At 44.1% G+C, this 23,347-nt stretch overlaps 1 protein-coding gene across 6 annotated transcripts in view; it reads left to right on the top strand.

The window, feature by feature from the left end:
* RUNX1 (RUNX family transcription factor 1) overlaps positions 1-23,347 on the top strand; it is a 176,164-nt gene that overhangs the window by 118,394 nt on the left and 34,423 nt on the right. For 4 of the 6 annotated variants that reach the window (XM_056329708.1, XM_056329711.1, XM_056329710.1 and 1 more), the window contains 2 exons: positions 3,618-3,722; positions 21,654-21,845. In XM_056329708.1, coding sequence (XP_056185683.1) covers positions 3,618-3,722; positions 21,654-21,845 — 297 coding nt within the window. The remainder of the gene's footprint in view (positions 1-3,617; positions 3,723-21,653; positions 21,846-23,347) is intronic. The other 2 variants (XM_056329712.1, XM_056329713.1) reach the window with 1 other exon arrangement.

Here is a 23,347-nt window from a genome sequence, read left to right as displayed (position 1 = left end):
CAGTTTTTCCTACCCTAGTTGTGAGGGAAGACTCAATGGAAGCAGTGAGTCTTGTGCTCTGCCCTTACGCATATGAGGACATGCTTGATGTCTGTGGGAAGGGTTTCCAAAGGCAGTGCCCTGTCCCACATCTGGAGAATGTAATCCTTGCGCTCAGGAGGTGCTATGTGCCTAATATTAGGCACTGCCAGGGATAGTTACAGAGAGAGCAACAGTCTCTGAAGTGACTCTTGCACCCTAGCGAGGCACAGCTTGATGCTGACATCACCTGTCAGCCTTTCCACCATCAGCAAAGACTCCCATGATGACGCAGTAGCGATTGGCTTCAGTATACTGAGGCATGTATCATAGACCCGAACCAATTTGTGTATGGTTTTCTGCAGATTTATGGGACTGTTTATCCCAGAGGGTCTTAGACTTTGATGTTAGCTAATGGAGCGCCACATGCTCACTTGCTGTGACTGCTAGGATGTCATCAAATTGTCATCATGACTACAGGAGACATCCAAACCAAACCAGTGTTTCAGAATGCCTTCTTGGGGTGTTTGGCCCCTCTCTATGGTCACTAGAGAGGTCAGTCCATCACTTAGGCTGTCTGACTCAGTTTTGGTGGCACCCACCCCTTTCTGAGCGGAGCAGAGACACTAAGTGCTCAGTATAGGTCTTCTACTGATAGTTAGGAGGTACACTTAGGCATCAGAAATCACGGCATCTGATACAGGCTCCAGTGCTAGGGAGTCCGAACACAGCTTCCATTGACTAATCTGGAATTATTTCCACTGTTTTAGTCTGCTGTGTGTTGCATATGTATGTGTGTGTATCTGCACAGGCTTGTGTCTAAGTGTATTGTGCAAGTGTATGTTGGTAATAAAAATCTGTATCATGGTTGTATCATAATACATAAAAGCAAGGAGTAGACATTTATAGGCCTGCTGTCATCCCAAAGCAGGAATACCCATAAAATACAGATTTCACTAACAATACCTCCAATCTAAATCTACCTTTGTCAAGCAGACATGTAAACGATGAATAACGTAGAAGCTATGAATAAAAGTGATAAAACCACTTAATAAAGCTAAATGTAAATGAAACAGAATAACCAGAGAAAAAACACAGCCGGAATTATCGGTAAGCAGCAATGAGTGACACATAGGTTTATGGTTATATAGTCCTGTGGTTAACCAGTATGTGGTTAATGAATAGTCTTCTGTCAACAAGAAGTAAGCTAAGTATCTTCCTGCTTTTGCCAGCTTGTGTCACAACCTTATATAGGCTCTGAGACCTAGTCTGTTCTGTAGAAAATTTTGAAAGTAACTTCACCTCCTTCTTCTTCTTTATCCTGGCCTTGTAGACTGGTAATGTGGCCCCATTTTACTACATTTCACTATTGTTATAATTTTTTTTTCTGTGTTTCTTTTCTGTCTGGAAAATCCACAAGAGCCTTCTAAAGAAGTAAATTGACTACATATTCTAGCAGAACAGCAGGAGCACCCTACCTAATGCATGAGCAGTTGTCAAAAAAACCCAAAAAACCCAAATGGGAAGTAAGATGGAAACACTGCAGATTAGTAAAGAGAATAAAGTATTATTTTCAAAGTCTCCTTTAGTCTTAGTGAAATGGGTGTTGTTTATAAAGATACAGGGAAACTATTCTTGGAAAGAAGGAAGATCTACAGGTGCCTCTCTGATATTTCTTAAGTCTACTGCTGTGGGTGACAAAGTTTTTTGGAAGGAACTTTATTGAACTTCATTACTGATGCCTCATAGAAAGATCTGTTGTGCTGGCAAAGAAAGAGTAATAAAGCTGTAAAGCTTTACTATAAAAGTTGGTATTTAAAGAATGTCAAGAACACAGCCATCCTTGGTCTGGATAGATGCAGGACCCAAGAGTTGAGGGATAAAGGCCCTGAGATAGGAATCTGAAATGACTTTTTCTTCTGCTGCAATTCTTTCGATCTCAGGGACTGCTTTCTAGTGAGGATGTGGAGGTGGGAAGAGACTGGCCTGGCATTTGTGAGGCTTGCGTTTCAGCTTCTGCTTTGTCAGGGCTGTGATTCAGGATTACACTCGGATTTAGTTGCAGGAGCCAAAGTAGTTAGCATCGCTGGCCACAGGCTTCCTGTGAAATCGTGGCCAAGACACTTTATCTCCCCACAGTTCCTCATCTGTAGAGTGGGGAGAATACCTCTCTAATTCACAGGGATGTGATGAGGCCAGTTTCCAGTAACAGCTATGTGTGTGCGCGCGCTGTGATGTTGTTGCAGACCATTAGCACCAAAGTAGGAACTGCATTAAGAGAAGTATTGAATTGCAAGTGAGTGTGCATAAGGAGGGGGGAATATTGCTGTTGGAGGCAGGCACTTATATTTACATTTATATTTTAATTTAACATTATTTATGTAGATAAATGAAGCAAACAATAAAAATGGGAAGCCTTAGAAGACAAGAAACGCAGCAGTTAGAAGGGCTGGAGCCAAGTGGTAAAATGAAGCAGGCAGATTTGTATGGGAAAGCTCACACAGCATGTACCCAAAGGAGGAGAACCTCAATTTTCTTTCAACAGTTCCTGGTTATCTAACTCGGGGTGATGTCCTTTGATGTCTCTTACTGATAACAAAGATTCCTGTCAGTATCTGAGTCCTTCATGATGCTGAGATAACTATGCTAAACCTGCTGACAGGCACCATTTTTATTGTTGTCCAGGCCAAAGCCACAACAAATGCATATATTTGTTCTTATCAAAGATGCAGAATGTTACTTTTGTTATTTAAAAAATGCCTGAAGTAAATACTGGCATTGGCCAAAAGCAAATCCAGGGGTGGCAGGATCTGAAGGCATTGCAGTCACGAGAGGATACAAAACCCTCCCCAGCATCCAACAAAATAAGTGCTTTTCCCAACTTAGAGCCATGGCATGCATGTAAATTTTGAAAAGGCCTTCACAGTTTTCTTACTGAATAATGGAGAAACTAAGCATAATGCTCTGCTATGTCTTCATAAAAAGTTTTAATTCCCTGTGGACAAGCTGTAGGGATTTTTTTATTTTTTCCATTCCCTTGTTTCTTGGCATTGCAGTAGCAGATTATTTTTAAAGGGTTCTGGTTTGCAATATGGAATTGATCTAATGCTAGCTTCAACCACAAAGCGCGGGATTTTATGATCTGCCTAGGGGATCTGAGCACCCAGTTCTCTTTAATTTAAACAACCTCTGTGCATCAGACTCCTGTGGCAGTTTTGGAAGAGTTAGCCACAATTTCTAGCCCTCTCTGAACTAACACCTTTTAGAAAGTACAGATAACCTACCAGTAGTCATGTAGATCAGATAAACTCTAACTGTTATGGGTAACCTCCTTTTTTTTTTACAAACAAAATGTAGATCATTTAAATATAAATTAATTTTTTTTCCCTGAAAGCTTTGAGCAGTTGCCACAGAGGGAATGCATCCAGCAATAGGCAGTTGTGAGGTTATATACCCCGCTCTGAGCACGTATGTCTCTTCAGATACAGACAGCTAAAGTGTTTGATTGCCATTTGGTGTGTTTGAGCACCATCTGAAATGAGGAGTACACCTTTTCTCAACACATACATATGCTCAATAACATTTTTTTCCTGTTGCAGGAAAAAGCTTCACGCTGACTATCACGGTCTTCACAAATCCGCCACAAGTAGCCACATACCACAGAGCCATCAAGATAACAGTGGACGGACCTCGCGAACCCAGAAGTAAGTGAACTAATGACAGCACTTGCAGAAGGCCAAGTTGATGGTTTAGTACAGGGATTCATCACCAGCCTCATGAAATGCAGCAATAACCAATGCATGTGGAGCAGTGGGTATGTTTTAATCCAAGGTTGTCCTATGAATGTTTTTAATTATGTCTTCCCAAAGCCTTACTTTTCATGGGTGTCCAGCTGGTTGAGAATATGACTTGCATTGCATTTCAAGTATCTATCCAGGGATGACTTGGATCATACCCAAAAGCTGACAGAAGGGATGCTGGTAAAAGGTGGGCAGTGTATACGTTACACATCATTTCTTGCTAGTCTTGCCTTTCGGATGTTAAGAGGATTTTAAAGCATTGGAAACCAATATGTCATTGATCTAACTTTTCAAGCTCAGTCACACTGCAAAAATAAATAAATGCCTGAAAGAGGACACCTGGGTGCTGCCTTGTGGAGTTCATATGGAGTACCTTGTGCTGTTGTATAGCTTAGGAGCACCCATTTTCACAGACAGCCAATCTTTCCTATTTTTTCCCCTTTCTTTTTATCAGAATTAAGTACAAGGAGGAGCTGAACAGTTTTGATATCTCCAGAAGAATACCCGCAGCTTTCACACAGGCAGTTGTTCTGTTTGGGTGGCAAGGGCAGGCTGTTTTGTCTGTAGGGTGAAGCAAGGGTGGAACAGATCTGCAGGTACAGATGCTTCTGCAGCACATGCGCTGCCTGTTACCAGAGGCAATCATTAACCTCAGTCACTAGCCCAAATGGGGCATTTTCATATTTTTATCAAAATGCCCTGATGTAAATTGAGGTTTGTGGTTAGTTTCTTGCACTCCTCCTGCATGCTTGGCAGAAGTCCTGGCTGTTGCTTAAGTGGAATCGTCTGGGGAGAAGAGAGCAGCAGGATTCAAACACCCACTAGAGAATGAGACTTGCAGCTCTGGGTTTCTTATACTTTGAAACTTCAACTAAAATAGCTTAGAAAACTCATGTCTTGCCTGTGCAGTTTCTTCTTGAGCCTGCATTTGTCTGAGTTGCATAACGATGCTGCATGCATTTAGTGAAAAAATCTGACCTATATTTTTTGGATTTGAGGCCAGACTTTAAAACAAATACTGCTGTCCGGGTAAGGCTTCTTATTTAGCTTGAATTTTTTTTTTTATTTTTTTTTTAATTGTGGTTGATTTGTCCCTGAAAAATGTCCCTGGTAAACGAGACAGCTGTGCACATAAAAAAAAAAGATATTTGTATATGCAAGTTCCAGATTTGCATATGCAATTACCTGGGCATGTTCATAGTTTGCAGACAACAAATAAGCTTTAGGGTTTTTAATGTGAGTCTGCTAGAATGGTAAGAAACAAAATCATCTTGCAGGCATATCTACTGTTTTAAATCAATTCTTCAGTTGGTATAATAGTTAATATTTAATAAGATTCTACATTTTAAAAAGGAAGTAGAGATATAATACATACTAAAGTAACATACATATCTTTCCAACTCAAATGTATGTAAAAGCTTCCTTGTAAATAATTTCACTTTGTTGTAGGCAAATCAGTTGCATAGTGGAGGAGGCTTTATGCGTGTCAGGAGGAGAGGTCAGACATCCCCCTCAGTAGGAATGCACAGCTCCTTTTATCGCTAAGTCATTCGTGAGGCAGCGTAGAAGGGATTATGCTCCTTTCATTTTTAAGTGGGCTGCAAAGTCCTTCAGTTTGACTTCCCACCAAGGGTTTCTGAATCACAGCGGCTGTTGCAATCAGTCTGGTATCTCTTTTCCTCTTCATGCCTTGGACTGAGATATGGATTGGCCTGATGAGATACACTGCAGGCTGTGAAGGAAAAGAAGTGCATTCTCCATTCTGAGACAGTTCTGGCCGGTTTGGGCTGTACATTTATTTTTCTACACTCTCACTAGGTGGGTGTATCCTATTTTGCATCAGTTCAATTAAATCAGTTACATGTGTAGCCTGTATAAAAATAGATTGCAGAGCTGTTACCTGCGCAAACTCACATACAAGATTTGCAGTTAGACGTATCAAAACATGCGTGCTGTGTACTGAAGGGATTTAACCTGATATTGGCCTTTTTGTATTGAGACTAGAATCGATTAGAGTGTTTCTAGTTTCAGTAATCAATATTTAGGAACGTTCATACTTACAGATCCATGACTTACTCACTCACTTGAGCTGAATGCATTACAGAAATACTGAGATGTATTTTCTAAGATATCCCAATTCAAAAGAAATCTGTGGAAGATAGTAATGGGAACAAAATTAGATACTGCTGTCTTAGAAAGACCTATAAAAAACATGCTGAAGTCCAACACTAACTCCAGCAACAGGTTTTGATTCATTTACTCTATAATGGTTCTGAGACAGTATGAATTCTAGTGAGTGCCTGCATTCCCTGTGAAAAATGCTGGAAGGTAGTGTCATTTCTGAGGATGGAGGCCGTCTGAGACAAGAGTCAGAACTTCACACCAGGACGATTTTTAGTGAACTTTACAGGATATAGAAAGACCTTTTTAAAAAACCTCTAAGACTGATTAACCTCAGAAATAACAGAACCATTTTATTTTGTCTTCAGAGAATGTCAGATCAAGAGAAATGTCTGAGCCAGAATTAGACGAGTTCTCGAAGTGGAGTTTTTTTAAAGGCAAAATGACAGCCTCCTATCTGGGCATACCTGGGGAAAAAGCTTCAAAAAGTAATACAAAGCAGGATTTTAAATAATTTTTGGAAAACAGAAAAATACTCCAGCCAAAGGCTCCAAAAGGAAAAATGCAAAGCAGAGACTTTTTGGCTTACTAGGGTGTGTGGAGATGTCATGATAGGTGACGCTAACACAGCGTGTATTATCACACGTGCCACCTTCACTCTGCACAAAGGCCTGCAGACTTCGGGTTCTTGCATGTCCCATTGTACGTCTGGATGTGGTTACTGTGATGGCCCGGTCTTTGCCTAGCAGCGTATTTGCCTATGTAACTACCAGATTTGCATTTACAATTGTGATACTTACTCATGAGCAAGATTTACACCATTGTCCTTTTTTTGCTGTTGAGTTTCTGGCTGTGACTATCCAGATGATATTTCTCATCATATTGTCATGGCTTGTAGAGAGAGCCAAAGTACTTAAGAATCTGGCTGCTCTTCCACTGCTTTCATTATGTATTTTAAAAATCTCTTCTGAACTTCTCATTTTTATTCTTCAGTTCTGAATAAATGCTTATTTTCAATTTTTTTTCATAAAAAGAAATAATACTGCACTGTCAGGGAGAAGGGCAAGATGACCTAACCCATCATTTTCTTCTCCAACTTCTATGATTCTATGATTCATAAAGCAATTTATGTTTTTATGAGCTAAGTCCATGGGGAAAATCATTAGCAGTAACCAGATCAAGAGTAGTGCTCCTGATGAAAATACTTTTGGTTAGGAAACTTGGTAGAAATAGTATGACTCTTAAATTAAATATTTCCCTTAGGCCATTTGACCTACTGTGTACGTCTGCTGAAAAATTAGGTTTTTCTTCTTTTGACTGCTTCTTTCTGTTTTTCTCATTTAATTGTTTTAACCTACATAGCTCTGAAAAATTCACTAATGGATCAGGTGCCTGAAAATGGTGCAAAATGAAAAGGTTACATGGATTTAGTTCCAGTGGGCCTGAGATGTCCAAGGTTAAGCTGGGCATTAAATGCGATTATCCTGCATTGGATATGTGGTTTTCCCAAATACTTTTTTGGCATCCTTGTATCAACAGGCAGGATGCTGAGAAGCAGAAAGAGAATAATATTGCTGAGCAGTATTTGGGCAGAAGCTTAAAAAGTTGCTGGCCCAGGAAGCACCTTTTTAGGAATGGAAATTTCCTTTTGCCACCTGGCAAAGCTAGCAGAGGCAGGGGTGGGATGGGGGTGGCAGGTGCACCTTTGATCAACCACAGTTAAGGACATCCTCAGATCCTGATCTAAGGTGATCCCATCCCACCTGTAAGGTTCAAGGAAAGCCCGTGGCCTATAGCTGTTCTGAAGGAAATCATCAAATGCCCCCTTGGCTGGCCTGAGGTCTTTCTTAGGGAATCCCAAAGGGCTGGTGGTGTTAAGTGCACCTGATCCACTTATCCTCTCCCCTGCCCTGTCCACCCTTTGCCCACAGACTTAGAGCAGCTTCTGGGAGGAGAGTCAGCAGAGCCCATGAGGGGCCAGCGTTCCCCATCCCACGGCAGAAGCGAGGAAGACTCTGCACATCAGGCTGGCGAGGGATGATTCCTCTAAGGGTTTCACATTACTTTCACCCTCAGTCTTTCATGCAAGGAAAAGCCAAACCGTTCTCAAAAATCCCTTTTCATCTCAGTAAGTTGCAATAATACTAAAGGCCTTCATTTCTTCTTTGCTTTCTTCTGCAAGTGCCTCCATCTGTTGGAATAACACGTACCATCAAACAGTTTAGAAACCATGAAAAAATGAATCATCTTGTTATTGGAAGAGGCCCACTATAGAAATTTCAATGATGGTTTATCAGGTCCTTCCATTCACCTGGAGACTTACAGTGCCTAAAGGTTACTTAGCAGAAAACCTGTAGGGGGAAAGGTGGTGCTTCCAAGTTGGTTGTCCACATAACAGAAATGCAGCTGGGACTCTTTCTTCCTTTGCTAGCACTAGCTGTGTGCTCCGCAGCACACCACCCTCTCAGTATCACAACCCAACTTTGCTAATCACTTTTTAAAAAATCTTGGCTAAGGTACTTGCCTCTGAGAGCTTCCAACCTAAATAGACCATGTACAGACAAAAGAAAGGGATGGGCTGCAAGAAAAGCCAACGGCTGTGCAGTGCCAGGTCTGTGCCTCTGTTTTTGTGTCCCCGCGTCCTATTGTCTGGGTGATAGTGACGTGGGTAGACTAGTGCTTATATTATGAGTGCACTCTGGGGACATTTGTAGTTGGCTTGTGCAACAGCTATATGCATGAGGGCGGCAGCTGGGGGAAGTTACAAAATATCACTAGCTCAAATTCACACAATGTGACTTAATGTGTTGCTGTCTTTAAATGGGTATGGGTAGGTAGGGGATCACTGTTGGTTTTCTTTGTGTGTGTGTGTCTCATCGAAGGGTGGACAAAGAAGAGCAATTGAATCCATTTCAATAAAATAAAGCTGTATATTATTGCGAGGGCATGCCTGCAGACCAAAGGAGATGTTTCTGAACAGGCAGAACAGTCCTAGCAGCCCCCCGGGCAGCCAGGCTAGCTCTGCAGTCCCCCAGAGCGGCAAGGGAACAACAGCCAAAAACATATGCCCTGTGGTTGGGCATGTCCCTCCCCCGCTGTGAAAGCTGTGCATGCCACCAGCCCATTTTTCATAATGAAAGTACACGAGCAAAAGAGCAGAGAGCAGTTTGTCCCTTTGTGACTTGTGTTTTCTGAAGAAAAGTGAAGAGTGAGGGGGAAATTGGCCTGTTTCCATTATGCACAGACTTTCACACAACCGGCCTGAATTACTCCAGTGATACAGCCAGCACTGGGCCTTCTGGCTTAGTGCAGGACCATATAGCACAGGAGCATCACATAGCAGAGGACCACCTGACACTGGATGATAAAAGTTGGGCTGCAGAATGGAACCAGAGGTTGTGTGTCTGGATGCAGTCAGCTCTGTAGAGCATCCATGAGCAGATCTGCAGCTTTTGGGTCCCCTGTGTCCCAGAAAGACCTCTCTGTGCCCCACATCCCAGCTGCTTAGCAAACCCCTTCTCCTCTGTGAGGACATGGTGGAGCAGCACCCATGGGGCAGGGGCAGCTCTGCACTGGGGTTGGCCCCCTCACAGTGTCTGGCAGGGCTAGCACAGCACCAGCCTGTTCTCCAAGGTCTGAGTCCCCTTGCCTGGCCACCCAAGGGGGCTTTCACTAGCAGCAGGAACCTGAAGCAAAGCCCATACTCTCAAGCAGTTGGTTTCTGAGTGGAAATCATACAGACATACCAGCAGGCATGCTGCCCACGAGCTGAAAAGACCGGTAAAAGCAAAGAACAGTAACTGTCTTTGCTAGCAAAGATTCCTCAGTGGAGAGAAGGTCCAGGCAAGACCTACCTCACACGGACTTTAACTGGCTAGCAGCTACCTGCAGCTCCTAAAAACAGTGCTGGCAGTTCTCCATCAGATGTGCAAAAGGATTATGAAATGTATATGAATGCTTGCCACTCCCTGGCCTAACAGTGATAGGGAGGATGCTTTTTTCCTGCTCAATAGGTAGGATCTGGATAGGTTTTTAATACTAGCATTCTTGAGGTTTCATGGTGCAGATGCTTCTTTTCTATAAGGAAAAGATGGAACGTGATTATTTTCCCTGGCATTTTTCAGTCTCGCTGCTGAGTCCATTAGGAGAGTTGATGTTGGGTGGTGTGAGGCAGGGAATTTGCTATTTTAGCTCAATAAAATTGTCAAATACGTGCAATATGATATCTTGTATCAAGACTGGTTTTCTGGGAGTGCAGTAGCTCATATATATTTGCTTGCCTGGTTATTTGGCTGGTTTTTTAAAGATACACAGAAGTGTTGACAGGACAACTCCTTCCTCTGATAAAGCAGGTAAACAGGAAACTAGAGCTGCTGTGGTGTGGGCTAGGAACAGTGGTAAGGCTGGCCCAGTCCTATAAAAATTGTTTCAACTCTGTTTTTGAGTCACTTAATCCCACACAGCTCTTATTCCGGCCCCCTTGAATTAGTGTGATTTTAAATCGAGAACAGGTAGGTAGTTATTTTTCATGTCTTTCACTTTTTTTGTCTTTGTCAACTTTTCGGGTTTTTTGCACTTCATATTATTTCATTGCCTAGTGGTTGAACGGCTACAAAGACTGTGGTAAATACTTTTAAGTGTTTACCTATATTTGCATGGTGGGATTTTTGAGGGGTATGCAGCCTCGGTCTAGCTCGGCTGAAATCAGTAAGCAAGTACTCTGTAACTCTGACAAACACCGTAGTAGGTGAAGGTACATTACTTCTGAAAATGCTTCCTAAGCAGATAGTAGGTCTGACTTTCTCCTGTCAACTGCTCTTACTTACAAAGAATGTGTAGCTGTTAAGATAGGTGAACAAGTTGTTTGGGGTGGGGTTTTTTTTCGGGGGGTTGCACATTTTCCAGAGAAATATGGAAGAAGACTGTATAGATGTTACTTGTACTTTGTGTGCGTGGGTATGTAAAGAAAAGCATTAATATGCAGTGCCTTGGCAAGTAGGTTGGACGTAGGGGATGTGACTCTACACTGGTCCCCACCAAAGATCCTAATTCACTGATGCCAAGTATCTTTCCAGTGAAGTTAGTTGGTGGTGCTCTGAATCAAGGATTTCTGAGTCTGGTTCTTCCTCTGCCCTGTTTCTTCAGCAAGGAAGGACTTTAGAATGGCAGCCATTAAACATGAGTGAACAAAAGGTTTGATGCAGCTGCTGGAGCTTTGCGTGAGCTGGGGATGGATGGGCTGGTGGCTGAAACCCCACAATGGAGCTGCCTACTGTGGGTTTAAGGATGTTATATAGCCCCTGCCCTTCCTAGAAGGAGGCTAGCTAGCACAGCTGGACTGTTGGAGCATCGGTCAGCAGTCCTGCTGTCCCTCCAGGGCTGGCCACTGAAAGCCTACTGCACTGCTGGCAGACAAGAAAGTTCCCTTCAGGGATGTGCTGGAAAACAGCAGGAGCTGACTGCACACAACCTCTGCAACCCACTTCCTTCACGCTGCTCTCCACAGGAGGTAGGAGAGAGGGTCTTCTCTTCCTCAGGCTCCTAAGGGAGCTGGAAGAAGGAGGAGGGAAACTTTCACCCTGCATGGAGTGGTCAGACACTCATACTCACCAAACAAGCTTTTAGCAGTGCAGGACCTTTTCTGAAGCCTCTGTTTTTGAGGAGTTGCCTTACTTACGGGTTTACCAAAACAGTGCATGTCTAAGAGAAAGGCTGGATGAAGCTGTGCAGCACTTTCAGTGAACAGCCTGGTTTTCTTATTGGAATATACCTGGAAGGGGTGAAAATCCATCTGCTCTGCAGTCCCTCCTGGCTTTGCCTGGCCTTGGTTATCAGAAGGTGCAGCAGTTTCCTCCTTGCAGGCCCATACAAAAACACCGCGGCTTTTGCTCATTCCCTGTCACTCGTGAAGAACACAAAAAAGGCTTTTGCTCTGCATCTCCATTTGTGCCCTTGCTCTTTGCTCATCTGCTGTAACTGGGAATTGTAATGAGTAAATGCATTTTCTATTAGTGTTAATGATAAATCTTGGTCAGACTGTTTCTATGTTAGTGCTGCACAGATCTGTGCAAAGCGTGAGGGAGAGCAATGGTTGGGAGAGGCCATCTCAGTTCTGCTTCTGAATCGTAAGGGAGGGAGTTGTCTGTTGCATGAGAGCACAATGTGCTTGTTAATGACCGAAACACATCCTAAAGAGAGGGAAGGATGGAAACATCTCCCTTGCCTTCTTTAATTGTGGAACAGATAAGGAGCACACTATAAAAATGGGAGAAGACACAAGACAGAACTTAACCAGCATAAATGAAAAGTTGATATATTTCTTTTGTTTTAATAGTATCTGACCTTTATTCTTCCTTTGCAGAGTGTTGTAGTTTGAGTCCATTAGCACAACATGCACCAAGGCCAACTTCTGAAGGCTGACCAGTCCAGAAAAGCCAGGCTGTGTCATAACCTTAGCACATAAAGCTGCAGAAATTTTAGGCGACAGTGTTGATTTAATTATTAAGGATTCTGTTTGTCTGAGTCTGTCGGCCTCTCCTACCTACACCCTGCGTTATGGTTTGTTCTTCATTACCTGCTCTACCTATCTTCGCAATCTAGCCGCAAACAGTTTTGGTTGACCACACCACTTCCCTCTTGAAAGTTAATACTGTTTGACTCATTCTGTACTGCTAACACCAAGCCAAAGAAAACAAGCCAAAGAATAACCTGCTTGTATGCAGTTTGGAAACTTCTCAGAGGCCCTGCTTTCAAAATGCTATACAGTAGCTTACTATATCTCTCTGCAGCTGCAAAGAAAATGAGGAAAGCAAAAAGTGGTTCAAGAACCTAAAATAAAGACTAGGCAGAGCCACATGAAATTTATGAGCTTTCAGTGAACTGCAGTCCTGTGTAGGCACAATGGAGCGTTAGTACAGAGGAGGGACTCTAAGTAACCTACAGATTAAAGTACCCAAACCCTCATTTCTTTGGAAAACCAGGTATTTTCGATTATTGTGTAGAAACACCAGTCACCAGACTTGGTAAAAGCAAAGGTCTTTAGTTCAAGGGAAATGCGTAGCCTGACTATATACTTTTTTTGCACAGGAGCAAAGTTTTTTACAAGTTGTCAAAGTCTGAATGGTCAGTATCCATGGGGAGTAAATTTACTTTCATGTTGCCAAATTCCCCTGGTTTACATAAACAATGAGGCACAGCACCTGACATTTAAGTTGCAGGTCCCTTGTTCAGCTCATTTTACTGTCTAGAGATATTTCAGCGGACTGATGAAATGGGTTTCTGTCTAAGCTATTCCTCTGGCCTCCAATACCGTGATGTTCGTGCAACTCACTTTCCTGTTCATTTGTCCTCTCAGGGGCACTGCAAAGGTGGCATAAGTTGTCATCCCTCGCTTTTCCCACTCAGGCTGAGGGAGGTGGTCCAGATTCATCCCACCTAAGCTCACACATTTCATTAAGGTGCCTGAATTAGGAGCCTGGTCCCCTGTATTCAGCAGAGAGACAACCTTCTCCCAAGAACTGCTCAAATGGTGGCTCAGTCCTTGCTGCCTGAGCTTTGTGTTTCTGCAGCTTTTCTTTGGACAGAGGTGTCTTTCTGTGCTTGTATTTTTCTTGGTTGTTTGCTGAGCTGTTGGTTGGCTGGTTGTGTCTCATTCTGCACCTACTCTTTCATATATATCTTCAACTATGATGTCTCAGCCCATGGCTAGAGGGTATTCTTATGGTGGTTTGTACATGTGGGAAGATGCAAACTACAAAGAAACAAAAGAGGGTTTTGGCAATGCAATGCTTAAGTTGGGAGTCATTCAAACTTTGTCAAGGAGTCAGGATTTTTAAAGTGTATATACATTGACATGGGGGCAAGGGAAAAGAAAGCAAAGGGTATAATTTTGCAGACTAATTTAACTTTCATAAACAACTTCTTCCCTCCAAACTCCTAACACTCGGTTCCCTTACTTTTACTTTGCTCTGATGACCTAATTTCTGGGGTGAACCCACAGAATAATTGCACTTGCACAACAGAAGTAGAGGACACACATATGTCAGATTCATCATAAGTTTTGGTGGATGCATAGCAAGCAAAATAATTGTGTTTTTAGTGGGAAGTTCGTGCATTGCTATTTGTTAGTCCAGCCCAGGCCTCACCAGCAGAGCTGGGGGGAGAGGAAGCATATTTCCTGCCTTGCAAAAATTGTCAAGATTGCTTTTCCTGGCTGTGGTACCTCAGGCAAGACGTGAAGCTTTTCACATGTTCGTCAGGAGTCAGGGAGAGAGCTGGAAGGACCCAGCCCAGAGGAGCCTGCGGTCTTGCAGTCAACATGCCAGCTGAGGCGAGGGAGACCTGCAGCTTCTGCTTGTCCCTTTTGCTGTGGATGTTCCCTGCTGGAGCTCTCCCATTGCAGCTGGATAGAGAATCACTGGCAAAAAGGGCTCGCAGCCTGAAATTAGGGCACTCACCTGGAAAATAGGAAACCACATTCTTTTTCTAGTATAAGCCAGGCAAGAGTGGCTGGATCTGGAACCTCTCACCTGCTCTCTTTTGTTCTGGGGCAGGACTCTCTTCCATTGCAGATTTTGCTCTACCTATAGTGTCTGTTTGTGTGAAGTTTTTTAAAAAGTGCTGATTTTAAAAAGATGTATGAAAAAATATATTGCCAAAATATTGTTTAATTACTGATAAAAAACAGGAAAAAAATGCACCAGCTGCTCAGCATGCATGTTGATACAGTAGGGTGAATAACACCCCAACAGAGGTGCAAGAAGCTGCCTGGGGTTCCCCCCAGGCAAAACTGGGGGTTACCAGAGAGCAGGGAACCTGCCATGTAAATCTTTGCTCACCTTGTTGGTATCACTGGACACCTGTTCAACATACAGCCAAATTGGATCCCCTGATGGAAAAAATTAAATACTCAGCAAAGGTTCATACCTGAAACATCTAGTCTGTCTGCAGTTACTCGGAGTAACAGGCAGATTTTTCCATAGAGACACAAAAAGGGTGAGGTTTGCCAGGGAGCTGAAAGGAGAAGCACATCTGGAAGGGCTTCCCAGAGTCTGTCTGTGCTTGGTGTTGCTTGGCATTCAGCTTCTGAAGAGCGGCTGAATATCAGCCTGGTCATTGAGCCGCATAATATTCAGCCTCACTCACACATTTCCCACCACCTCGTGCCTATGGTCAAGTCGGATCTGATGAGCAGCACTGATTCTGCTGGTAATTACAGACACTGCACAAAACCATTGAGCATAATGTCTTGTCTACCATGATGCTCCTTCTGTCTGGAAAGAAGGCTCACATTGTACAGTGCTTTATAAAAACAGCAAAAAAATGTAATTGCTGATGAGTCTACTCAAAGCTCTGACTACCATCACCATTATTTTCCTCACAACAGCAATAATAATACAAAATATCCTACAGTGTGTCCAGTTCCTTTTTTAAGAACTCATTACATTATATTTTTAACACTGTACAAGAGGTTGGTAAGATCTGACGCTATCCCATACTGATCCTTCTAATGCCTGAGAGTGATAGAAGTCTTTTCCAAGTGACGGAGGCTAGAGAGGAAACCACTCTATGGATTTGATTTATTTTCAAGCATGATTTCCTAGAGCCCTGTGGGCTGCCATGTAACAATGGTTAGTGCCTTACGCATGTGCACGCATCTCTGGAGGATGAGGTCAGGTCTGTTTGAAAACACAACAAATGGTGTCCTGGAAAAGTTATACTAGCTCTTTCTGTGCAGATAGGAAGTCAGGGAAAAAGAGCGTGCAAAGTATTTTATATCTGGGATATCTGGCACATAGAAAAACATTACTGGCTTATGCACTTAAGGCACTATTTCTGTCACTAGCAAAAAAAGCTTTTTTTGTGAGCAGGACAGCTGACCTTCAAGCATTTCAATTTCCCAGCTTGGTAGTAATATAGAAGCACTATAATTCACTTTTTCTTACAAGAATATATCATTTTTTGCGTTAAAGATAGTGTCCTCACTTCCTAGAATAATGTGAAAGAGTATGTTTTCTTCTCATCCTTCACTATGAACAAAATAAAATAATTAGATTTATTTTAGCTCCATGGCACAAAACAATGTTTACCACTTTATTAACGGGACACAATGAAACATGGCTTATTTTCTACCCCACTAGAGCTGGAGCCAAACCAAAGTCCTGAACACAAACAGCCCTGAAAAGAGGAGATGCTTATATCGAGGTCCAACGTGGTTCCAAAGCAGCCAGTTTTCATTAATCCAAAGCATTGCGTCTCATCAGTCACTCCATACTTCAGCAAAGTCTGACCACATGCTGTAGTTCCTGTGTATAATCCACTTTTTGGATGTGAAAGTTTCCACGTCCACCTGGGAAAAATGGGGGGCAGAGGAGAGAAGGGGAGGTATTCTGTTCCCCTCAGGGAGAAAGGGCTCCACTTAGTTAAACTTTGCTTATACTATCTCCATGCAAGTACAACCTGCTGATTTGGGGCTGAAAATTTGTGGATAATACACACAAAAACCTGTGGCATGTCTTCTCAGGTCTGGGATCCTCTAACCGGGATGCCCAGCAGCTGTGAGCCAGCAAGTCTCCATCATTGTCCCCCAAGCCCAAACCTTTTGCAAAGTGTTAGTACCTTCCGATGCACCAGGTCCTAATAGTCAGATTTGCGAGTGATTGTAAGCAAGCAACAGAAGAGTGTAGTCATCCTGTGATTGGATTAAAAGAGAGAAAAAAGCCCATTAATACATTCCAGCAGTGTTTACTTGTAAAACGGTCCTGGGTACCCACAGGAATTTCAGTAGTTTCGGCTGGCAGAATGAGAGTAGCAATGCCTTTCCTTAGCCTCTGTTTTACCTGCTTCTCCCCTTCTGAACCTGAAAGGCATCTTGTAACACTTTTAAAAACTAGGTTAAAAGGAAGGTAATGGGAGACCTGTTTCTTTTTCTGTGCCTGGAAGCAGCCTGCAGCGCTGCTGTCTTCTCCATGGGGCCAGCTGCGGTGTGAAACCCACAGTGAGCGACTGTTCCCAATGAGTGCCCAACATGCACAGAAACGAGGGCTGCTGGGGCACTTTGTTCTTGTTTCCACATCCAGAGCCCCAACCACGTGGCCATGGGCCAAGCTGAGTGCTCCACAGTCTCTTAAAGTCTATAAAACTGCATTTCCCTCCCATTAAGAAAGAAAGCACTTTCATGTTGCATTGCTGTAAAAGTATCGGAAAAGCTCGTTTCCTCTGCCCTCCTTGTTTAATACTCTGCATAAAAAAAAAATCACCTGGCCTCACTGAAACAGTATTTGAAAGGGATAAGGAAAAAAAGTCCAAAAGCCCCCAAATTCTATGTTTTAGCCAAGCAGGCTGGATGTCCTGTTTATTCCAGTGTCTCAAACACTGACCATGCAACCCAAGGGAAAAAAATGCTGTTCTTTTCTTTCCTCTGCTAGTACCTGCAAACTGATGCTTGTCAAAACCTATGGAGACATGGGGAGGGAAAGAGGACAGTGGTGATGTCTCATGGCAATCTGTCTCTCTCTTCAAACTCTGGGCCAAAGTCTTCTTCACTCAACAAGTGGATGTTTGATTGACTTCCACAAAATCCCATCTGATTTGCAAAAGTGGCAGATCCTTGTGGCCAAACTGCCGGCTCAGTGGAGCCGTACCAGTTTCCAAGTGCCTTCCTGCCATTATTTTTTTTCATCCTGCATCACACAGCTCTCCTGGAAAGAGGAAGCCTGGGCTTGTGGTCACTGCGCTGAGCCGGGAGGCGAGCGTCTGCCACAGGGTCACTGCCTGACCACGGGCAAGTCACCTCAATTCTCTGTCATTCAGTTTTCCACATATAAAAGGGGGATAATAACAGTCCTGGGCTTTACAGGGGTGAACTGAGGATAACTTGCCTGCTCTTAAAGCAAGGTATTTAGAGGGTAACTTCAAAGTAAAGCTAATAAACACAAAAATACAAGTCACCCTAGCAAAGCTCTGCCTGTGCATTTATAGTGGCTTGGGAAAACCATTTATATTTGCTACATTTTTCTGACACAGTTCTTCACTTACCTGCTGCAGACCTTTGTGCAAAACAGGTTCTCTCTTGCTGCCTGAAGCAGTCAGCAATGGAGAAAAGGTTAAATAGCTCTTCTGATTGGGGAGAAAAAAGAAAGAGCCACTTTTGGAACAACATCTTGAGGTGACAATTGCCTGGCATGGATTCTAGGTAGTTCCCACCAAAAACTGCGATGCATGGATGAAAACAACAGTAGAGTTCCCCTGAGAAGGAACCTGTTGATGCTAGTCTTTCTTCCCTGAGTGCATTGACACGAGTGGAATTTCCACAAGTCCAAGATCTTGGGTGTGCCAATGCACCACTGGTACCCCCAGGCTATGGAGGAGGCCCTGTGCAGGAGGCTGCTAGCTGAGCCAGCCCCCTTCAATGCCCAAAATTCAGCAGGATGGTCTGGGGCAGCACAGGGGTGGGGTGGGGGTGGCGTCCAGGAGTTTCACTTGGTGGATGTGCAGTGCAAAGACAGGCAGATGTACCCCCCTCAGCTCGGGGAGCTGGCTGGGAATGGGGTGCCCTGCAGTGACCTCGGGAGGATGCGGTGCCTGGGTTAATTTGTCCTGCTCGCTGTCTGCTCGCTGGTTTGTTCAGAGCGAGCTCGGGTTTGCCTGCCCTGCCCCGCATCATGTGCCAGCTCGACACAAATTTAGTGCCTGAGCTAGGCTCAAAGCAGGAAAGTTAATTCCTGCCTCGGTGGCCTTTAATGCAGCCCTTGTCCTGTTGGTTGCAGAGGAACTGCTCGCCTCCGTGTGAGGCTGCTAGCACATGGGCGTGCGCTGCTGGGATGCTTGGCTTCGCACCAGGCAGGCAAAACTCAGGATGCTAGGAGGGCAGCACCAGGGAGGTAGGAGGAGAAGGTAGGGTAGCAGCAGGTCAAACCTGGCATTGGTGCGCTCACTTAAAAACAGAAGATGTCTGAGCTGAATTTTAAATTAGAACTAAATTACAGCGGGGGGTGGGGGTGGGGTGGATTTGGAAGGATCTGGCTCTTGGCTCTGCAAGCCCTGGGTTCAGCCTGCCGAAGCTTAAAATAATCCAAATGTATGAGGTATTTTACACATCTTGTATGACTCCGCATGTTTGCGTTCAAGTCCAGGGTCAGGAGCCCAAGGCTTGAGGCAGCATCCAGCTTTGCACTGCCGACAAATAAAGTGTTTGCTCTTGACTAACCAGAATGTCAGATAAAAGTCTTTTTCATCTTTGCTTCTCTCCTCCCCTCCATTTTTTTTTTCAGAAGCCCTAATGGGTGTCTCTAATGATGAAACTGCTACTATATAACATGTCTTTTTATATTGTAATTTTTTTCCCTCCCTTTTGGGATAATTTACAGCACAGTGTGGAATCTGAGACAGTTCAAGCTGTGCCAAAGGGTCTGGCAACAGGAAGAAATGCCGAGCCACTGTGATTTGGAACCATAATAAAAGTTCTAAAATTTAATTTTAGAAATGCAGCTACTGGGAATTGCTCTTAAATGCACATTTTCCTTTTAGTGCATAAAATGGTCCTGTGTCTTGATTGAGCTGGTAGGGTGGCTTGAAAGAGTACTCTGTAGAGTAAAGGGCATACAGAGCTCTTCAGAGATCTTTTACTGCTTGTTTGACTGATACTCAAAATTGGAAGCTGGATGTTTATGAATGTTTATGTATTAAATACTACAGGGATGTGTGGAATAAGGCACAGTGGATTGTTTTCAAGAGTTTTGTGCTAGTCTGTTTCGCTGCTGTAGCCATGAGTTGAGAGAGGACTCACCATAGGAACAGCACTGGCCACTTCCATGCGGGGAGGATGGAAATGCAAAAAAAAGCTGCAGGAGGCAACTTTTCATGACAAGAAAATGACAATCAGGAGCAGATAGCAGACTATGGTTTTCAGCAGAAACCAAGGATAATGCCATCTTCTTCAAGAGAACAAGTAGAAAAAAAGGTGTTTGACCTCTGGGCAAGAGATTTGATACGCATTCCCATCAGGGTAACCACGTCCTGTGGGAAGAAGGGGAAGGGATAAGCCACAAAGATTCACGAGGCAGCTGATTTCCTGAGACAAATGCAATGTGCAGAAATGGGATTGGGTTTGAGGAAAAATGAGGGATGATGACATCCATCGCTCCACAAGAAGGTCTCCAAGCAGAAGGTATAAAAATGAGATTTTTGGAGCTGGGGATACTACTCCATTGACTAAACACAGGTGGGGTCACGGTATGTCCTCACAGACTCATTGCAGTCAGTATCTTGCCCTCCATTTGGAGACTTTGAAAAGACTGCTTGTGTGCCAGTGACAGTCTGCTCTTGGGCTTTCTGCTGAAGGGCTGTTTTCTGTGATCTTTAGAAAGAAAAAGCTCTGTTGGGGGATGGGGGAAAATTACAAAGGGAAGTTTTGATTCTGCCTGGTTGGGAACGTGGCTGAAGCATCCCTTTTAAGACATTCCACCAAACACAAGTCTGCTAGGGAGGTTTTCACTTCAGCCCCAAAGTGTGGTGTCAGCAGCCTTCCAGGATAAGTTACCCCACTTGGAAGGATATCTCAAAAGACTGGAAACCAATAGACACAAAAGTAGCTTGCTAAGTCGTGACAATGGGTTAGCTCTAAAGAGGGTGGAAAAAGGATTGAAATTTTGTGCTTTCGTGATGCCTACTGGAGAGCAAGGGCTCCAGCAGATGAGACATCCCTCTTCTATGGTTTGTGTGCTGTCCTTGTGGTAACAGGTTGACACACAAAGGACCCGGGTGCAGAAAGCAGCCACAGGCAAGAGTTAGAAATGCATTACCTCAGTCGTTGCATACCGTTCCCTGCTGCTAGCTAAGGCTTATCTCGAAACCAGTCCTGCCATGATGTCTCTGCCTTTCCAGCTGAATCTGGACATGCCCCGATGCTGCGCTGGAGCTGGGCCTCTCCAGCGCCTTCCCTGTCCCCTTCCAGCCCTGGTGCGCCATAGCACCAGGACTTCATGCTGCACTCCAAGGGCTGCCCTGGGGAGTGCTGGACCCTCTAACTCCCATGTGGCCATGACCAAGTCTGCTGTGCACTGGCGGACGCTGTAATGTCAGTATCTACACTCTTATAGTCAGATGTCTGGTAGGATCTCATGTTTCTGAAGGTCCTCATGCCACTAAGAGATGCCACTACTCCAGTTTCAATTCTGCCAGCTTCTGGTGTTTCTTTCCCATTTCTGTCTATAAATCCATTGCAAAAGGATCCAAAAATGTGATTTTTTGGGGGGTTGGTTTTTTTATAGCCCCATAGTACCTAATTATGGTACCTTATGACAATCTGGAATTTAATTCTTGAGGAAGTTATTCCAGTGCAGGTTTAGCACAGGAGCCACTTGATGTTTCCTCCTTTTATGAATCCCCACAGACAGACCTCCTTTTAGAAATGCCTTCTCTCCCAGTGCGAGGTGTAAGAAGGCACTAGTATTTTCAGTGGATCTGGTTCTTCAGATTAGGCCATATCTTGGCCTGCCCCATGATATGGTTACAATGGGTGACTTGCCTGTGTCTCCTGTTTTTGCAGGGAGGTGGTTTCAGTTTAATTTCAGATGGCCGCTAGCTGGTTAGGTACTTTGCCAGTGGATGAGGGGTTTAAAAAAAAGAAAAAAAAAATTTGAAAAAGAAAGTAAGTCAACAGACCTCATGTGTCAGTGAGATTTTCTGATCTTTTTCCCCCCCCTCCCACAATAGGACATCGTCAGAAAATAGATGAGCAGACAAAGCCCGGGAGCTTGTCCTTTTCAGAGCGCCTGAGTGAACTGGAGCAGTTGCGTCGTACGGCCATGAGGGTCAGCCCACACCACCCAGCCCCCACACCCAACCCACGAGCCTCCTTGAACCACACCACTGCTTTTAACCCTCAGCCTCAGAGTCAGATTCAGGGTAAGTACCTGAAATCCTCCCCCCACTCGCCCACCTCCACCCCACCAGCCTGCAGAGCATGGGGGCTTGCAGGTGCTGCCCCCCTGTCCCTCCATCTCTTCTAGACTCTCCTTGGCCACCTTTAACGAGTGAGAGCCTTTAACGAGTGAAAGGAGGGGCTTCCTAACATATGTCTTTATTTCTAAAGGCCTGACAGATTTTAAGGGGACTATAAGTATGTCTTGTGTTCCCGGTGTCAGTACAGCTCACAGTGTTTGTTAACCTCACCTGTGCTAGAACTGTGACATCTTGAAAGCCATTTCTTTCTTGCAAAGATGCATTATGCCAGGCCTTTTTCTATGTGTAGGTGTGTTTCCTGATGGATATTTATCATTGTGTGCTTGAATGACAAATACCGTCAACGTCTTGCTTTGAGCTTTTCCAGGAAGGCAGCAGCAAAGAAAGCTTTGCAAAGTGCTTTGTCCCCTGAAGACAATCTCTTAGTGCTAAGACATTAATATGGGAAGGCTGGTTTGAGCGTATTTCTGTGGCTGATGGTTATCCAGTGGGTTTTATTTGAATGAAAACCTGCAAAATAGTGACTCTATAGTCTGATTTCTTCCAAGGCTCAGGCTCAGATGATGACAGTGAAACCACATCGTCTAGCTTGAAATCTTGTCTGCCACTGCTAAAGCTGAGTCTGTCCCTGCTAAAACCAGCTCTGCGCCTAGGATCAGCTGAGACTCAGTGAGCAGCGGATCAGGGCACTAAACTGGCAGCTGATGAACATTCTGCAAAATGCTTATCAAAATGCAGATTCATAGTGAGATGCACCTAAAGGGAGGGTGCGGGACAGATTAGTTTTAGCGAGCGCTGTTCTGAAAGGAGATTTCCTCTGTTCCAGACAGAATGAAATGGCCCTAGTCGAGGGTCTCTGCTGGGGGTTTGGAGAGACGTAGTTATCGCAAATCAGAATAAGTTCTTTTTTTCAGCATTTGTTTTTAAGACCAGGGTACTCTTGTTGCATGCAGAAAAGGTTATCACTTACCTAAGGCAAATGCTTGTTACATCCTTTTATTCCCAGGGCTAGGAAGGTCTTTGGCTTAGTGAAATCTACTGCAAATCTGTCGTTGACTTTGCTGTGAGCAGAAGCAGGCATTTTTGAGAAGCATGGGAAATAAATCAACACATGGTCTGTGCCATGCTGTAAAAAGAGGTGGGCAAAAAGACAGTTGGAAGGACTACCCAGCTCCTTCCCTCCCTGGAGCCATGCCAGGTCAGCTCAGGTGAAGGATCCAGCCGTGCACCTCTCCCAGCCCCTGGCAGTCCCCTCACTTAGCTTTCTGATTTGCAGAGCAAACCACATTGTGTTTCTCTTGCGCACAGCTCCATTCCTATAAAAGTAAACGCACATATTATTATGGCTACTCAGCAGCCAGTGGCTATGTGGGTGGAGGTATCAGTCACAGACCTGCATTCTTCAGCTTCTCGGGAACACTATATGCTTAGCAGAGTATCAGGTT

This window comes from Falco biarmicus, chromosome 2, assembly GCF_023638135.1.
Source record: "Falco biarmicus isolate bFalBia1 chromosome 2, bFalBia1.pri, whole genome shotgun sequence".
NCBI classification, from domain to species: Eukaryota; Metazoa; Chordata; class Aves; order Falconiformes; family Falconidae; genus Falco; species Falco biarmicus.
The sequence above is the reverse complement of the archived record's forward strand: the minus strand, read 5'-3'. Positions and strand labels throughout refer to the sequence as shown.